General features: G+C 38.5%; 1 protein-coding gene across 3 annotated transcripts in view; it reads right to left on the bottom strand.

Moving 5' to 3' along the window:
• Positions 1-19,207, bottom strand: part of LOC135479181 (FERM, ARHGEF and pleckstrin domain-containing protein 2-like) — a 156,341-nt gene that overhangs the window by 12,746 nt on the left and 124,388 nt on the right. For all 3 annotated transcript variants that reach the window (XM_064758956.1, XM_064758957.1, XM_064758958.1), the window contains 5 exons: positions 5,968-6,169; positions 4,958-5,195; positions 3,174-3,263; positions 1,386-1,519; positions 291-372 (listed from right to left, as the gene is read on the bottom strand). In XM_064758956.1, coding sequence (XP_064615026.1) covers positions 291-372; positions 1,386-1,519; positions 3,174-3,263; positions 4,958-5,195; positions 5,968-6,169 — 746 coding nt within the window. The remainder of the gene's footprint in view (positions 1-290; positions 373-1,385; positions 1,520-3,173; positions 3,264-4,957; positions 5,196-5,967; positions 6,170-19,207) is intronic.

Raw genomic sequence — 19,207 nt, 5'->3', positions numbered from 1 at the left:
GCGTTATGGTGGGAGGAAACCAAACAGATCCCGGGGGGAAACCATGACCATCCGCAGGCTGCTGGTGGACCTTCCCACCCACTCATGGCCAGAGAAAAACACAGCCACTGTTTTCTTTTAATAAACAACAGTAAACCATCCCAGATCTTGATAGGAGCCTGAGACCTCAGCAGCAGCTTCTTAACTCCGCCCTGAACAATGTTTTAGCTGCATAACCACCCAACCCCCCTGAGGAGCAAAAGTAAAAGAAAGAAGTCTGAGGGAGAGAGGGGGCGGGGGGAGAAACATACCTCCAGATTTTGTGTGAATTTGAGGAGAATGTCTCCAATCCTTTGACAATCACCATTTAAATGAGCATTGGATTTTCCTTCCCTGAAAAGACACAGTAACAAGAATGTCTCACAAAAGTTATAAATATTTAATGAATGAGTGGTATTAAAAAGAATCAAGCACTGAATTTACCCTGAAAGGTGCAGAAAACATGAAAATTACATGAAGTTCAGATGAGAAATTTGAAAAGTTAGTTATATACATGGTATTAAATATTTTTTTGCGATCTTTCTTTAATGAGAAAGACATTTGAAAATAATTTTTGTATGATGGGTATTTACAATGCAAAGATGATATATACCAAATACCTATGATACAAAAATATTTTCAAATACCCATCTCTCCTGAATGCAAAAATTGCCAAAAATATTGAAGATCATATTTACAAATAACTTGTCATGCTGTTTATTTCAATATTTTCATCACTTTGTGTTTTCTTCTTCTTTAAGTTAATCTTTTTCAATTCACACGTTTTCCGTCATTCTGACTGATTCATTCGCCTTACAGGACTTGTAAAGTTTGATCATTTCCTATCAGAAGGACTAAAGTGTTGGCACTCATTCAAATGTTCTTAGAGTTGAAACTTTAGGTTAAATTGAGCATATGAACAGTAATAAAAATTAATCCAAATCTATTAGGAATAAAATGTATCACAATCCTTACAAATTTGTTACCTTGTTTTGGAGCCAACAGGAAATATGAGGTTTTTTTTTAGATGCAGATGCATCCATCTCTCGAGCCCTGTTGGTGGGTCTCAGAATTGTTGGAATATGTTGTACAAGGAGTTATTATGTCCATGTATGTGGGTGGTTTCATATTTTTCACCTCCACTCAGCGACAAAAAAGGAAAATAAAAAGGAAAAAAGACCCCCCCCCCACCCCCCAACAAAAAAAAACAACAACAAAGAAACATCCTACAAGCAAAGAAACGATAATTAAAAAAAAAACAGCAGAGATCCTGTGGGAATACCTAACTTCCACCATACTATGTACATGCTCTAGTGTGGAATAAGGAATTTCAACTACCGTGAGATCTTGTAACAATGGACACTCACCACATGGATACCCTGGCGTCAATGTCTTTCAGCAGGTTACAGTGGTATTCGTAGATTGGCTCCGTGAGAGAAAACAACAAGTGAGCCAAATACCGCGGCATCAGGTCGTCCCCGGTGACGGCATGCCGGAAATGCTATAAATTAAATCAAACAATCACATTCATAGCTTCATGCTAAATGTGCAAACACTGGCTTTAAAACAAGAAGTGACAGTCATAGAAGTTTATAAAAACCGAATTGAATCCATCACATGGACAGACGGAGGGACAGACGGAGGGACAGACGGATGGACAGATGGAGGGACAGGCGGATGGACAGATGGAGGGACAGACGGAGGGACAGGGGAATGGACAGACGGAAATACAGGCGGATGGACAGACGAATGAAGGGACAGTTGAAGGGACAGACAGATGAACAGATGGAGGGATAGGCGGATGGACAGACGGAGGGACAGGCGAATGGACAGGAGGATGGACAGATGGAGGGACAGGCAGATGGACAGACGGAGGGACAGGTGGATGGACAGGTGGATGGACAGACAGATGGAGCAGACAGAGGGACAGGCGGATGGACAGACGGACGGGCAGACGGGGGGACAGGCGGATGGACAGACGGAGGGACACACAGATGAAGGGACAGACGGAGGGACAGACAGATGGACAGACAGATAGAACAGACGGATCGACAGACAGATAGACTCTGTTTGAATGGTGTTTAGTGCCATATTAAAATAAAATAAACTGGGAAGTATTTACTTGTACAATATCTCTTTTGACCAACAATGTAAATATCTCATCCCACATGTTCACGTTTTGGTAAAATTTCTTGAATACTGTTAAATGGATATTCAATTTTGTTTGCAAGCCAGCATATCTGACACCACAGAGACCTGACTCCTTACAATTGAAGCGACCTAGAATTTGGCACTAAAGTGAAGTGAGGTCCAGTAGATCCACAGCTAAGTTTCACATACAGCATTTCATCTACAGTTTAGCATTTTTCACAGTTGCTTGAATCTGAATGCTTCATCCACCTTATTGAACCACTTAAGAGAGGTTCTTTTTGATTTGAAATTTGATTAATTTCTCATCCAACACAACAAAAGTATCATTTCAATATAATTCCAAACATACCCCATAGACAGTAAAACCAGAGCAGCGATAACAGAGTGATAGCTGGTGAATGGTCACACATAACTGGTAAAATATGGCCTCTATTCAGGTTACCTCACTTAGGATTTTATTTTAACTGTTTACGTAAATGCTCAAATAGTCGTAAATTAGACGTACTTTAGCACTATGGCTTATGCAGAATTCGATAAACAGGTTAATTCCAATTTATTAGACGTCTTTGGACCAGGAATACTCAAAATGCCGTGTCGTCATCACATTTAACATACAATAACATTAACAAGGCCTTTATGAGTCTCTTAAAGTTCATTTTTACATGCCAAACTTCAGTGAAATACAGCACTACGCAAGTGGAGTATCTTCGGAAACACAAAAGCTTCATTTTGACGGAATATTTCAGCATTTTATTTTGCCACATTCACGAGAGATATAAAATAGGCAGCTTGAAGTAATACTGGAGGAAATCATTGAACTTTTCATGCCAGCTAACTCAAGAAATGTAAAATGGTGATAATGCATTTAATCATTTAAGGGTTTGCGAGAAAGCAAATATTTTATCTTAAGGGCCAGCTTACTCGAAAACGACAGAATGGGAAGAACACACGTACATATGGCAGGGTTACATCAGAAATGAAGTTTAAAACTTATCAGTACATACCACTGTTAGCACCTCCATGTCTTTTTTGTACGTTCTCTCTGTCATCAGCAATTCCTTGGCAATGAAATACGACCTGTCCATTGGTGTGCGCTGAAGGAGGACAACAATAAGACATGCATCATAAACAATGCGACTCTACCTCCATTTGTGTTTTGTCATTGACGACAGTGACAATTATTGCAGTAACGAATTTTTGCTAATCCCGTGTAACTTGGAATCGGACGAAAAACACTGTCTCAAGTTAAACACTTTTAACCACTCTGTCAACAAGCGTCCACATCTAACAGAAGTTCGTTGATTTATCTGATCGGTGTTTTAGGTCATTCTCAAGAATATTTTCACTTATATAATGATGGCCACCATAGTGGTGCGGACAGACCCATGATCATCCGCAGGTTGCTTTCATATCTTTCCACATAGAGGCCATCTAAAAGAAGTCTACAGATATACTGATGGAGGAAACCCAGGTAGATCCTGGAACAAACCCAAATTTATCCTGAAGGAAACCTAAGTAGATCCTGCAGGAAACCCAAGAAGATCCTGCAGGAAATCAAGTAGATACTGCAGGAAACCCAAGAAGATCCTGCAGGAAACCCAAGTAGATACTGCAGGAACCCCAAGTAGGTACCGCAGGAAACCCAAATAGATACTGCAGGAAAGCACTGCACATAATCACTAACATGACAAAATTTAAAGACCTAGCAACACTGGTTTTGTACACAACAGTAAATGGTCATTACTGAAAAAGTTAAAAGTTTTATAATCTCCAGCTTTGTGACCATCCATAGCATTAACTTTACCAATTTTAAAATAAAACATCTTCAAAATGAAAAAACAAAACAAAACAAAACAAAATCAAAGCAGTAACAAAAACTGCAAAGCCTGAAATAAATGAGGGAAAAAAAAAGAGCTCTGACAAGAAAAAAAAAAGAATTAGAAATTGATGCAGTTTTAAAACTGGTTAAAAGAGATGAAAACAATTCTATTTTTGGTTTGTGATAGAAGAAAAAATCAGACAATTGCTGGCAGTGATCTCCAATAGCAGCCTTCCATTTTTACTTTTTTAGATCTAAATTTGCAGTAATCTCTGTGTTCCTGCTGTGAGCGAGCAGCCAACTACAGATTGTAAGTGGAATACCAGAAGACTCACAGCAGTAATGATAGAGGACAACTCGGGATCTATAAAAGATCACCCCACAAATGCCATTACAGTTTCCAATAGGGGAGCCTTTACAAAATATTTGACGGTATAAATAGTTAATTTTTTGCAACCACTGAAACCATCTGTACTGATTTAAGAGTCATCTATAAAACACATTATATTTGCACTCTTTTCACAAATTCAACACTGTATTAAACTAAGTCTCAGTATGTAAATGTAAAGTTAATTGTTTTTTTGGCTTTGAGCTGATAATACTCGGGATGTGACAAGGTGCCTAGACCTACTAAGACGACAATCATTCCCTTACAGTGGTGAAAGTTGCATTCTGCAACCAAAATACAAGCCCTTTTAAAGTATGAACAATATACAATGCAATCTGCTATCAGCAATTAATCAGCAATTGTTTGACATGGACACTGTGCCTGCGTCCAATAAGCCAGATAGTGCTTTCGAGTGGTGCATAGCTACGCACGAGTAGAACAAACGCATCATGAGGTAGATAAATAAAAGCATAGGGTCCTTCAAATGCATCTATTAACATTACAGACTTCCGTTTAGAGCTCAATTCTAGTTCTTCTAGGTCAGAATTTCTTACGGAAATTTGGAATCAAGTCATGTGTACCTTAAGTTTGCGCTTAGGATCATCCTCAGAGTCCTCCGTCTTTGTGGACATGTTACTGGAAGGGGTCTTGTTACTTGCCACACTGCGGCCCAGGTACGACAGGTAGGGTGAATCTACAGGTGTGCCGGGTAAGTCCTCGTCACAGATTGGGGGCGGGGGTGGTGGGGGTGGCAGATCATCATCAGACTCCCTCGTAGGTGACAATGAGGCATTTCCTGTACTATGATTCCGCATCTTCCTGCAAAAGCAAAAAGACGACATGGAAAGTTTCATTACATTATAATATTAGATGTAAAATTTATTTAAAAATTTAATTTAAAACTTACTTATTTTGCCTGACTCCAAGCGTTTTACTGTCCTCAGAGTTATGTTTTTGAGTCTTTTCGAAGGGTAGGATGATATCTTCATGGAAAAATGAAAGTCACAGGATCAAAAGTAATATTTCATGACTTTTCTAATGCTTTTATAAAAGCTCTTAGCGCGGTGAATTTTTAGCTCAATTACTGTGTTTTAAATTTAGAATGATAGTCAACATTAGGAATCAAAACATGAACTAATGAACCTTGAAATCCTGAATGCAATGGATATGTAGAAGTCATGGACCAAAAATTGATCTCGCAAGGACTGCAGAATAAAAAATACATGTTATCTTGACACTTACATTGGTTATAAAGTTTTGCAGTTTTTTATTTGCGTCTCCTGTTTGACGGCACTTTATACTTAGGCCTACATTTGGAAGAAACAAAATGGCTACTATTGAAATCTGGCAGGAAAACTGATAGCAATCAAACCCCCTGGCCAAAGGCAAGTATATGACAAATTTTTGAACTGTGGTCACTGCTTTGGTTTTGCTCTCTATGTTGTACAGTGTAAGTCTATAATACCCATGGGAGTGTGAACTTCATACTGAAGGCAGTGGAATCTCATAGTCCATGGGAACGCACAACAGCTCATGTCAATGCACAACAACTCATGTCAACGAAGCACTGAAGGCGTTGACATTTCCTTACCTGTGCATAGGGGGAGGTAGGATTTCTTCTGTGTCTTCCACAACTTCTGGAATATTTTCTACTTCATCACAGCGGGCTATGTGCTGCTCAAACGCCTGGGCTTGAGCGGCCGTTGTTCCCAGAACGGGTGCGGAAAACTTACGGTCGGACATTTTGAATCCTCCAGAAGACGTGCCAACATGTCGTATATCTGCCGGCGATTCTGAAAAACAAAAATTAAAATTCTACATTATTTTAACATTACATAAACATTCTGACTCATCAATGTTTATCTGCACAGATGGGTCCAGTTAGAAAGTCTAATTCATTCAAAACATTCAGGATTTTCAGTGATAAAACTGTAGCCAAAATTATCATGCTTTCTCAACCTTCTCACGCCCCAAAAGTTGACCATTATTGAGATTTTCCCTTCCTGTAATGATCAACTTTGTACAGCTATATACTTTAATGCTTTTGTGTGGCATGTATTATTTTCTCAAATTTTATGCAAAAGTTTTCCATTTTCAGAAGTTTACCAAACAGGGGCCAGCGTTTGATGTTTTAAAATCTAATAGAGGACAAAAATTCAACAAAAAAAAAAAAAAAAATTGAGCTATGACTGATCTGTGTTCGCAGAACTCTGTTAAAACATTAACCAAAATGGTACAAAAAAGAAGTGTTTGTATCAAATTGTCACAAAAGTCAAAACTTGCATTGTGGAATTGGCACTTGGGGGACATTCTTGAGCATGTAACATTTCTTGCATCCATGTACAATATACTTGTTTTTTTCTTCTCTTCTTCAGCCTAAAAAACGCTTCCAGCAAACAGACAACTTTTTTGGAAACCAAGCCAAGCCTACTGCATCTAGAGTTTATTGCTTTTTTTTCTAGTAAACACAGAAAGCTTAAGCCCCTGTTCATTAACATAAGAAATGGGCCTGGTAACCCTGGTTTTCATCCAACCAGATTAAAGAGGGATACAGAAGTCGCTCGTCAGGCAGTAAAACATAGGATCAGCTCTGTTCGCCACCCAGGAATATTGGTGAATAGAGTTATCAGATTTACTACTGATTAACTCACAGACGGAATTCATTTCCCCTTAGACTTGTTTAACCTTTAGCAGTGATCACGGGAAGCAATGAATTAAAACCAGTGCCCAACAATGCCTTATTATACTGGGCCCAGATACTGCTTCCTGAAGCAATGCGGACTGTCATCAACCGATGTGGATTTGGAGCATTGTGGATCATGTTCCGCAAATTGATCTCAGCTTCTTTAGAAGCCATGTGTAGATGTTGTGAATGGCGTGTCTTTGGTAGCTTCTCCAGAAGCCATGTATACATGTCCTAGATGAGGTGTTCATGGTAGGCTTGTCCAGAAGCATGTATACATGCCCTAGATGAGGTGTTCATTGCAGCTTGTCCAGAAGCCATGTATACATGCCCTAGATGAGGTGTTCATGGTAGCTTCTCCAGAAGCCGTGTATACATGTTCTAGATGAGGTGTTCATGGTAGCTTCTCCAGAAGGCATTTATATATGTTCTACATGAGGTGTTCATGGTAGCTTCTCCAGAAGGCATTTATATGTCCTAGATGAGGTGTTCATGGTAGCTTCTCCAGAAGGCATTTATATATGTTCTACATGAGCTGTTCATGATACCTTCTCCAGAAGCCATTTATATATGCCCTAGATGAGGTGTTCATGGTAGCTTCTCCAGAAGGCATTTATATATATCCTAGATGAGGTGTTCATGGTAAGCTTCTCCAGAAGGCATTTGTATATGTTCTACATGAGCTGTTCATGGTAGCTTCTCCAGAAGCAATTATATATGTTCTACATGAGCTGTCCATGGTAGCTTCTCCAGAAAGCCATTTATATATGCCCTAGATGAGGTGTTTCATGGTAGCTTTTCTGGAAAAGCATGGGCACCCACATAACTTTTTCTGGAAACCAAGAAGTAGTAAGTGAGGTATCCACAAAACCTTCTACCTTCAGAAATTTCTGGATAGATGTAAGGAGTGTGAAAACAGTAATTCCTCTGGAAGCAACATGGAGCAGATGATGAATATAGACAGGCTTGCTTTTTCATGATCAAAGATATATGGGTCAGATAAGATTCACAAACAAATATTTAAAAAGGGCATTGCGAACAAAAAATATGTTCAAAAGCAATCAGAGAACCTGTAGTGGTGTAGATTTGTAAACAAGAACGCCTATCATTAAAAGCTTTGATGTCAAGTCACCAGACTGAATCCACAGCAACTGTGCTTTCATTCTCAATCCAATTGTGTGCAGGTTTCATTTAGCTCTTCGACATTCCCCGTTTCTTTTTGTTTTGTACCTGCTTTTGCTTAATTATCTGGTATTGGCATTTTATGGGAAACTATTACAATTACATCTTGTCCCTCTGTTCCTCTCCTTCAATCTCCAAAGTGTTCAGTCTTCTTCGCTACATAAGAGGTACAAGAACTATTTACCAAACTTAGCTCTTAAGGCAGACTGCATTGGAATTCTCTCAGGAACAACTGGAGACCTTTACGATCAATATGGCTTTGCTCTCATGCTGCTTGAATCAGGGACAATCTTTATCAATGTTAGCACAGGGAACTATCAGTTCAATGAGCTCATCAACCAGTGCTAATTCTTACAGAAAGTCTGACAACTTTGCACACAATTGATTGATTACAAGAATTCTATGCAAAAAGCAGATTTCAAAGCCACAAAAGCGAGAAGCTCATTTCTTATCATTAACAAGTTTAAAAATTGGTTTTTAATCGTTTCTGGACATTTCTGTTTGAGTAGTTTATTACAGAATCTGTATCTTAAAAATAACTGACTGAATAACCTGATACAAACAAAGAGTTTACTCCTCTATGATTTAATGCCATGTTAATGCAAAAGATATCTCTGAATTTGTCATGCAGATTTATAATCCTTATTGACTTGACTGACAGATGGTTTAAATGTGACTAGTGATTGAACGATCTAATGACTGCTCAGTTTATTAGTAAATTGGCTTAGATCTAGGCCAGACAAACTACATGACTGATCGATCGATCACTCAGCTGACAAACAGCTTCATATAAATTGACTCAGATATGGCAGATATTAAATCTGCAAGTCCAAGTGAGGAACTCTTCACAAAGAGCAAGGCCAGAATGGCAGAAAACAGGCAAGTTAAGAGAGAAACCCTAGAGGCAGCCAATTACACTGTTTGGACAATTGACACGAGAGGCTGAGTAAGTCTTCTGTAAATGAACTGTGCACGAAATCTGGTGGTAATTGTACGACACAGGAATCTGGCATGAAACACTGAAGGAGAGACGAGAGTATCTGGATTGAATATTGGGTAAATTCGGTGGATAGGAATAGAGAGAGAGAGAGAGGGAGAGAGGGAAAGGGAAGGAACAGCATTGATTTCAGCCTGGATTCAGCCGGACCAGCTGGAACATTCCAGTTAGGAGTCACAGGAAATTAGGGTGCTTTAACACTGCCCAATAACCTGGCCTTTAGAGGGCGAATTGGACAAACAGATTTCCTAATTTCAGACAGAGCTGGACTGACCAGCCCGAATCAGCCTGTCTAACCTCATCAGTCTTAGACAAAGGCCTCCATACCACAGACTAATATACAGTGTCACTTTAAATCACATGCCATTCTCTGGTGGCAGCAGATTCTGATCGCTGGTCTTCCTGGAGTTAACCATATTACTAGACTCGTACGAAAGTTTTTCTTCATGTTCATCCATTGTCACTCGAGAAACAGGGCGCACATGTGGAGAGCATAACAGAAAACAGATCCCACTTCTACCAGAAAGCAGGGAGGACACTGTTTTGTAACTGTTTCCAGATGTAACAAGTTTTCTTGGATTTTATGCTTCAATTTTGTAGTGGTGGTTTCTAAGATGAAAGCAGTGCTGACATACATCTAGTTATGAGAGAAAGCATCTCGGCTTAAACATGGCGTTTTAAGAATTTTACTGTATTTTATAAAAGAAAACAGAAAAAAAAACATCCTTTGTACACGAGAAAGACAAAGGGCCAATTTTAAGTTCTTCAGTTGTAATAAATTCAGAGAAAAAAATTATATCACAAGATTTAATTAATTTTAAGCATTGTCCGATGAGATGCCTTCTTCTAATTCCCATACTTTGGGAAAATAAATTTTTCACGGAATCCGATATTTGTTATTTAAAGCAACTGCATGCTGACTACAAATGCTATGTTTTTGTCTAAGTAGGCCTAAGGTCTACTAGGGAGATGGATGCGGCTTGGGCAGAGATGGTAGGCTGCTGTCTATCAACTGAGTTTACATCTGTGGTGGTCCGTAAATGATACAAACCTGGCCCACAACACTTTGTGAAATGGCCCATCGGCTACACATAAATAAATCTTTGTAAACAATCTCGAAATAATGTCTTACGTAGTAGTTCTGTGTTATCATTTATTTTATTTATTTGATTGGTGTTTCACGCCGTATTCAAGAATATTTCACTTATATGACAGCGGCCAGAATTATGGTGGGTGGAAGCCGAGCAGAACCTGGGGAAAACCCACGACCATCCGCAGGTTGCTGCTTACCCTTCGTTATCATATGTCACTTCATGGAGTGAATGGGTAAAGGCTACGTCACAGCTTAGGTCGTACAATCTGACAGCAACATGCTTGATTAAGAAATCAATTCATGCCAGTCATTTGTACGGTAATGTGATTTTGTCCTACATGTTATTTGGTGAAATCTCACTAAAATAATAAAGTATGATACTTTTTCAAAAGCTTGACTATCCTGCTTTCGAATGAAATGTGTTTTAGCCAAATGTTGTCTGGTCCTTTAAGTGCAGAGGTTCTGCCAGACTTCTTCCACCTATAAAAACCAACCCCCATAATGTAAATGAAACACCAGACATATCATTTCATCGTAGTTGATATCTGCCACCATATCCCTATTATGCCGTGTACACATAAAATCAACTTTTGGAATTTCATTTCTTTTTTTCAATCCTAAAAATAAAAAGTGCATAATTTTTTCAGAGGAATTCTAAAGCTCCTGGTCAATAAGATCAAGAACACTGCGCTTAAATGGAAAAGAGGTGAGAAGATTCAGAGGGGGTTTAAGTACATGCATATTGTGGCTATGCAGAAAATCCTGTCTAGTGTCTTCTGCATAGTGTTTCATTGAGGCAGCACTACAAGCAATAATGACCATACTGGTGTGGGAGCTAGCCTGCTATCAGAGCTGCTGTGCTATGCTGAAGGCAATGTCAAACCCACTGCACAAAACCAACAAACCAATCTCTTTAAAACAAAATACAGAGAGGATATGAAACCTTGGTTAACATCACGTTTGCAAAAAAAACAAACCCTAAAAAAGGTAAGTGTACTCTAAGCTATCAACCTAAACATTGTAACAAACCTAATCCACATAAAACTCCGGCAACAGTTCCATTGCAAGGAGAAGCTCCATCACAATAACATGCATAAAACTTAAGAACTAAAGACGCTTCAAAGGAGCAGAAAAAGCCACTGGCCACAGAATGGCTCGCATTGCAAAGTCCAAGATACTTAAAATCCTGAAACAAAAGGTTTGTTAAATGGACGCCTTGAAGGCTGACCTTTCTAAGCTTTCCCACAATAAGAAATCTGTGTAAAGGCTGACGAAGGACAGTGCCTGGCAGGAGGACACTGAAAACAAATCTCATAATGGACAGTTCTATTTATAGGCAGGTGCTTTCGGGGTCAAGGAGTGGTATTGTTTTTCATCGAAAAGCAATCAATTGAGTTGCTGAAGCGAACCGAAGCCGTGTGCAGTTAGCTTAGGTGTTTTTTTTTTTTGTTCGTAAATCTGGATTTAGTAGTAGTTATACTCTGAGAAACAGTTTCGCTAAATTGACAAAATCTAATCTTCCATTCGTCGAGTTTCCATGAACAAACTATAAAGTAACAATTGCAAAGGTAAGAAAACATACATGCAAAGATGCATGTATGCCATCAATATAACGTATAATATTTCATCAAAATGTGTGAAGTACATCTCGCTGTATATGAAAAGAACGTGACAGAATAAAGCTATAAAAAGAAATTTAAAGTAGTAGCAAGTTAATAAAGATAAACCTGTGCAGAACATCAATATCATGACAAAAAAAAAATATGTCTTGCACAATTTAAAATCCTCTGCATCAACGTCGACTTCAAAAATAATCTTGTAATGTAGAAAATTACAGGCTTTGTGAGCTTATACATTGGGCGACAAAATTTTCGAGGTGTTTTTCAACACAGAACATAGTTGAACAACAACAAAAAAAATATGCACAAACTTTGAGGAAATTGCTGTCTGCCCTAATCAGCAAATGCTAAAATGGGCATCCTTTCATAAGGACGGATCTTCAGTTAGAATAAGAACTCGATAAATCAGACACGTATAAGCCGAGCACAAATACTATCTGGAAAATAAATGCGAAACTAAACAGCATTAGCTCTTAGAAATCAAATCTTCTGGAATCAATTCTTGAATAACATTTTCCGAACAAAATATTGATTAAATATCATGGGATAGTGTGATGCCAGGGTCTTACCAAAAAAAAAAAAAAAAAAATACAGAAACAAAACAAAAAAGAAATAGCGTGTGAGCCTGCTGCTTTGTGCTGAAGGCATCTCAAGCCAATACTTCTTTAGAGTTTGATGAATAGATTAGCAATTTTGATTCTGTGAGTCTATTTTAAAAGTGTCAATCAAGACACGAGGTTGGGGTCAGCTGCAGGGCTGCACCTATAAATGGGACTGATCACAAAGACAGTATCAACAGTGCAATAAAAAAAAAAGCGGAGTGGACTCTGAAGGAAGAGGCTGCCACTCTGGGAGCATGTAACATCAACCACAACCATTAGCAATCTAAAGGCAAAGGCGAGGAGAAAAAATAACAAGTCCGCATTGGCTGCGTGGGGTTCAGTTACATCCATTACGATATTATCTCCTGCCACCAGAGAATCTGGAACAATCCTCAACAGACCGAAAATAACACAGAGATACGACAGCTCATTCTAAGAAGATTAAAAAATAACAAGACGATTACATATAGATGTAAGGGTACCAGACTTTCATGCGCTTACATCTACTACAAGTACAGTTCTACAGTAATCTAGGCTCACTTGAATTTCAGGTACATGTTGTTAATGCTGAAAATTCTTGAGGATTTTTCAGTCACGATATTTCTGGTTCGACATATCCACTTTTTGGGACTGAAAGTATTATTAACACCTGACCACATGTTGATGTTACTGTAGTGTAGGGCCACTAATCTGTTTAATGTCATGTTGTTACTTTTGATAATATAAATGCATGTTAAAGTCTAAAGGAGAGTATAGGGGTAGGTCTGGCAGCAACCTGCAGATGGTCATGGGTTTCCCCCTGGGGCTTTGCCAGATTTCCTCCCACCATAATGCTGGCTGCCATCGCAGAACTTAAATATTCTTGAGTATGCCATAAAAAAAAAAAAAAAAAAAAATATCAATCGAATAAACAAATAAATAATGTCTTACGGATGTTACACACTGACTATACACTTAAACCATGTTTAACCGTCACCTGAAATAGTTCCTTTCAATGTCCATTCCGCAAAATAGATTTAAGATTTAAAATGATAATATCTAATAGTGTATGTATGTGAAGTGGCCGAAACCCGATTAAAAACCCCCGATTTGATGACATTGGTCCCAATACACATGTGAAAGTCAGTAAAGGCCACCATACAATTCAAAGTTTCAAAGGTATTTTACTGGGTTGTAAAAAGAAATCCAGCTATTTTTGTGGAGAGTGTTTAATGGCTTTTCATCTGATATATACTTCAGGTTGGTGTTTTCTTTGCCTTTAACATATAAACCACATAAACTACAGGGAAATTCTAATGGTGACCCCCGAGTCAGAACCCTACCCTGCTTACTGAGTTACATGTACACTGAACACTGGACGACGACAGTGCTATATCTACCATTCCCCCTGAACAATCATGCATGATCAAGTGTGGAGTATTTTGTGCATTTATGATATTTCTAAGATTACCCCTTCCCCCCCCCCCCCCAATTGAATTACGTGTAAACACTTGGGCTGAAGCTACTTATTGTTATACGATGTTCGACTTAACCCAAATGCATGAAGAAGTTTAGAGTGTATTATGGATTACAACGTTTATGAAGCCAACGAGACAGGCTAAACACATACACACTTTTGTGCAAATTTGCAATAGCTGTGATAGGATTTGTCTTCCACTCCAGGCCACCATTAAGTGAATGGCACATGTTAACAGAAAGGATACCTAAAATCTGACCAACTGACAAACAGGCAGAACTGGAAGTCTGGAATCTGCAAAGTTCTATTATCTTTTACACACAAAATCTGAAAGATAATCTTGATTTAGTTCATGTAGCATTTTAAAATCCTGTTTGTATATACATGTACATGTATGTTTAAATTTTTTGAGTGAATATGAATTGATCTCCTTCAGAAATAAAGTATTATTATTATTATTATTACTATTATTATTACTTTCCACTGAAGCTCAATATCCCTTTCCTAACAAAATTACGCCTGCAGTATTCTTATTAAGCCAGTCTGATTGGTTGTTTCTGAGTGATATTACAAAAACGTGCCATTACATCAACAAAGAAAATAAGCCTGGCACTGAAAAATTAGCCATGGCAGACAGCAATCTTTCAGCTAATTGGCTGCAATTTCTATTTTTTGATGGCATAAAATTTGTCGTAATTTATTCTTGTGTGAACACTGATGGTGTATACATTCTTTGTAAGGTGTCCATTCTTTCTCGAGACCCATCACCACAATTTTCATCATGACGCTTTTAAGTCAAGAATAACCTCGGCCTGCCAAGCACCAAGAAAGGCCACCCTATTTTTGACTATATCAAAGTACTCCAAATGACCATAAATCTTGCCCATTTTTCCTGATTCTGAGAATTCTATTGGTTTTAGAAAGATGTTTTGAGGTTTGCTTGGAACATGGTATGATATTCTACTGGAAAATTGTAAGTTTTAACACCAAAAAACATATTTTGTGATCTTTACTTGCCTCTAAAAATTCACTTTTGTGGGCAAAATTTTACGTCATTTAGAGTATACTGGGAAGCCATCTAAAAACAAGGCAAATATGTGAGAAAAATTACCGGCATCTGGTTACACATAGCCACTTAACCACAAACACCTGGAGTTCAAACCCAACTAAAATGACAGGAAATCCAAAATTGGCACCTCGCACAGAAGGAGAATAAAATATTCTGCTTCTTTGATTAAAAAAATGGAGATATTCAACCCGAAGTGTAAAGAGACTATAAGACTGTGCTTCATTGACCTCCAGTGGTTTTATATTGAATCATGCAGATGTTGTATCTGAGCTCTTGCCAAAGTAAGCTACCAAGTCTGGGAGCAAATACTGCGTGTCATAAACATTCTGTCTGAAGGCCACATTTGGTACTGGGCCTTACATTGTTACAAACCAATCTATCCCCTGGGTGCAATTAACCTCTCCTATCCCTCAAGTGCAACCCCTCCCCAACTTTTCCCACTGGGCCTAAACAACTAACATAAGCTGTAAAATGGAATAAAGCACAGTAAATTTGCTTGAGATATCTCTGCAAATGAGCGGCAAAGCTATGGTCCCAAAGGTTTGAGGTAGAGTCATTTGTACCGCATTAACCGAGAGTTGACCAAAACTGGTTTTATTTATCTTAAATGCTGACAATATCAAAATACACATGTAGCTCATTCAATGAAGATTGCTTACTGATGCAAAAAACTTCAATAAACCTATAATTACCATCACTCTAACTGAATACCCCTTTCATTAGACAGCAATAGGAATAAGGTCAAACGTCTTGTGTAATGACCAAAATTGGTCTATCGTTCTTAAACTTTATACAAGAAAAACTCCTTTATCCTAGTAGCTCTGGTATTCTAACATCGTCACTGTAGTCTCTGTAAGCTGTCCAATTGACCCATCGTCCATTCTCATCACTTACACACTCAACCGTAAGGATGTCTTCTCCCGGATGAAACTTTATCTTTGCAGATAGAGACAGCCACTTAAGTCCTGAAGATGTACTATTTCCGCACAGAGCAAACCCAACCCAGCTAACAACTCGTTAATCTGTCACCGCAAAGTGGCCAGTGGCCGTAGGGGGTGTTTTTATTGAGTAATGGTCAGTGAGGGATAGAGCTTGATCAGTCAAGTGACAGCGCTATGGTCAAATTGGTCAGCCCAACCTTATTTACTGCAATGGGATTGCTGGCACGGCTTCAGAGCAGTGGCCAGTCATGAGGTGGCCAACGGAGCTAATTAAATGGCCATTTTTATGATGAGGCAAATCATCTGGCCACTTGTTGGTCAATAACTTTCCCGACTGTTTGCTCAGTACTAGTGAGTGTTTTGTATGAGAAACTATCTGCTCTGACAACTCACTTCAGTATTCAGGCGGACAATCAGTTCAAGCATGCAATGTGCTCGCCCACGGACGGATCTCTAGAAATTTGTGGCGATACAAACTATCGACATTTCTAAATGTACCGGAATTATCATCTATATGCATACATATACAAGGTTTAATTTTCATCTCATTATTTATTCACAGTTTTGTGCCCAAGGAAAACGTTACTTTCAACATATCGAACACAAAAGTTCCACGGACATCCTGGATTCATATACTAAAAGCACTGTTAATCCGAAGTCAGTTGCTGATGAGTCGCCTTTCTGTCATTGTTTCTGCTTCAACCGGCTGGCAGGCAGGTCAGCAAGCTGATCAATAGAAAATACGGCTTGCAGATACCGTAAATCTGCAACCTTTGCAACCATTGAAGCATTTTTTGTCTGTGAAAGTTATGCATACGATTATTATGACAATGATACCAAAAATCATTTGTTTTGTGTGACTACATGTATATTAAAAGATGTCATCTTCCTAAAACTGTGCAAATTATTTCTTTACACGCCATAGTTCTCTCAGAATGTTCCGAAATTGTTGGTTGCAGTGGTGGTTGAAAAGGTTGAAGAATTAAGGCAATACAGAAAAATTCCACCCAGGAACATAGAACTATTTTAGACTTAATATCTCTACACCCCATAGTTCCCTCTCAGAATGTTTCAAAATGTTGGTAGCAGTGGTGGTTGAAAAGGGTTAAAGACCTTGTATGATGACCCATCATAGTTGTTCATGTATTCATTTATTTCTTTATTTGATTGGTGTTTTACGTCGTACTCAAGAATATTTCACTTCTACGACACCAGCCAGCATTATAGTGGGAAGAAACCAGGCAGGTTTTTTCAGGGTTAAAGATGTGAATGCTATAATGACCAGAGTACTGTATTGCTTGTGAACCTTGTTATGTGTAAAAAAAAAATACACTATCAGAAGAACATAAAGCCTTAAAAAAGATTTTTTTTCTGATAAAATGATAACCAAACTTCAAAAAAAAAAAGTGGCCGTTTCAAGTAAACGAATCCATCAAAATCAACATCTTTGGGAGACATTTAGAAGTTGAGTTGGATAACATAACAAGATACATGCTTTTCATGCTTAAAAACGGTATTAGTATCTATACCGAAACATCGCTTTCTAAATAAACGGAAGTTGTTATCTATATAACTCATTATGTTAATCAGAATCGAGCAAAATGTGTAACTTAAAAATGCTGAACTTGAGATGAAAACTGTAAATCCCCTGCATGTTGTAGCTATCTAACTTAGAGCTGCAGAAAAACCTGCTATAGTTGGATTTGAACCTGTACCCTCATTGGTCAAGGACCGATAAATAAAAAAACAATGTCTTTGCCAAATGAGCTATTTATGTCGACATTAAAATGGGGGGGGGGGGGGGGGGGGGGGGACTCGATTAATGGTGTTTTCTGCAATCAAATCATCATCATGATATTAAGTGTAATGAAAGTATCAACTAAAACCAGCTCTGTGTTATACCGAGCGGAAGAAAGGAAATTATACGCATGTCCCTAGAAAAAGATTTTCTGTAGTGGGCAGGAGGGAGGTCAGCTCCCCGTCCTTCAATCATGCCCTTCGTTAGGAGGTCACCAGAAAGTTCCCTCAGTGAAAATTGAATTAGCTGGCAGCAGCCTCCTCAAAACGTGAGTTCTGTCCAAATCAGGTTCGTATGAAATTGTCAGTGGACAAGACAGAAAAAGGGAGCGGATCTGATGTAGTCATGTCAAACCACAGACACCCACCCGCTGGTCAAGCCAGGGAGAGGTATTCTGATTAGTCAATATAATCATGTCAGGAAATTTAATCAATGAGGTCTGGCCATTCCTCTCACTCTTCAATGTCACGAGGTAGAAATAGCGTGATAGCCAAGACAACTACACATATTTTCACCGCCACCATTTTTCTTGTTTTTCTTTCCTCCTAGTGCCTTAAAAAATCTGGCACCAAAGGTCATACTGATTTCTTTTAGACTTTTTTGCTTCACAAATCCAATCTTTCAATGGAACCATTCTGTCTATCTTGTTCCCTACGCTGCATCTTTGTAGAATATCATCTTTGTGTTCAGTGACCCCTGAACCTTCGCTCCCATGCTCACCTCCATTCAATCTGACAAGTAGTGTCCAATTCTAGTAAAGCTGAATCTGTTCTGACTTTGCTTCCTATTTAAATACGTTCCTTCTTCAAAATTTGTTTTCTTTCTCCCACATCTCCCCACATCGTTCTTTCAGAGAATTTTTGCCCATGATAACTATCACCAGGCACTGTTTAGCTGTAGCTGTCAACTGATGCATCAAAATTTTAAGGCAATAGCTACAGTTCTGTAAGAATACAAGAATATTTATTTATATTTTTATTTCCCTGGTGTCTAATGGAGTCTGTAAAGAAATGTTTTCCAATTGTTTGACCATAAACCAGATACCTGACATGTAAGGCAAAGTGCCTATTCTAAACACACCTCATTTTTCTTTTTTCTTTTGATTGTTGTTGAACACTTTTCACTTGTACCAATTACAGTTGTATTATGGGCGGGAGGAAAGCAACTGAGTAAATTAAAAGGAAAGCACTGAGTGAATTAAAAGGAAAGCACTGAGTAAATTAAAAGGAAGGCACTGAGTGAATTAAAAGGAAAGCACTGACTAAATCACAGACCCATTAGTGCTTCTGTTGCCACATATGGTTGCAATACATTCTGGAGTGGCGTTATGGGATACATAAAAAGGCACTACAAAAAACAAAGAGCATGGTTTTAAGCAAAATGAAGAAAGT

Source organism: Liolophura sinensis, chromosome 12, assembly GCF_032854445.1.
Source record: "Liolophura sinensis isolate JHLJ2023 chromosome 12, CUHK_Ljap_v2, whole genome shotgun sequence".
NCBI classification, from domain to species: Eukaryota; Metazoa; Mollusca; class Polyplacophora; order Chitonida; family Chitonidae; genus Liolophura; species Liolophura sinensis.
The sequence above is the reverse complement of the archived record's forward strand: the minus strand, read 5'-3'. Positions and strand labels throughout refer to the sequence as shown.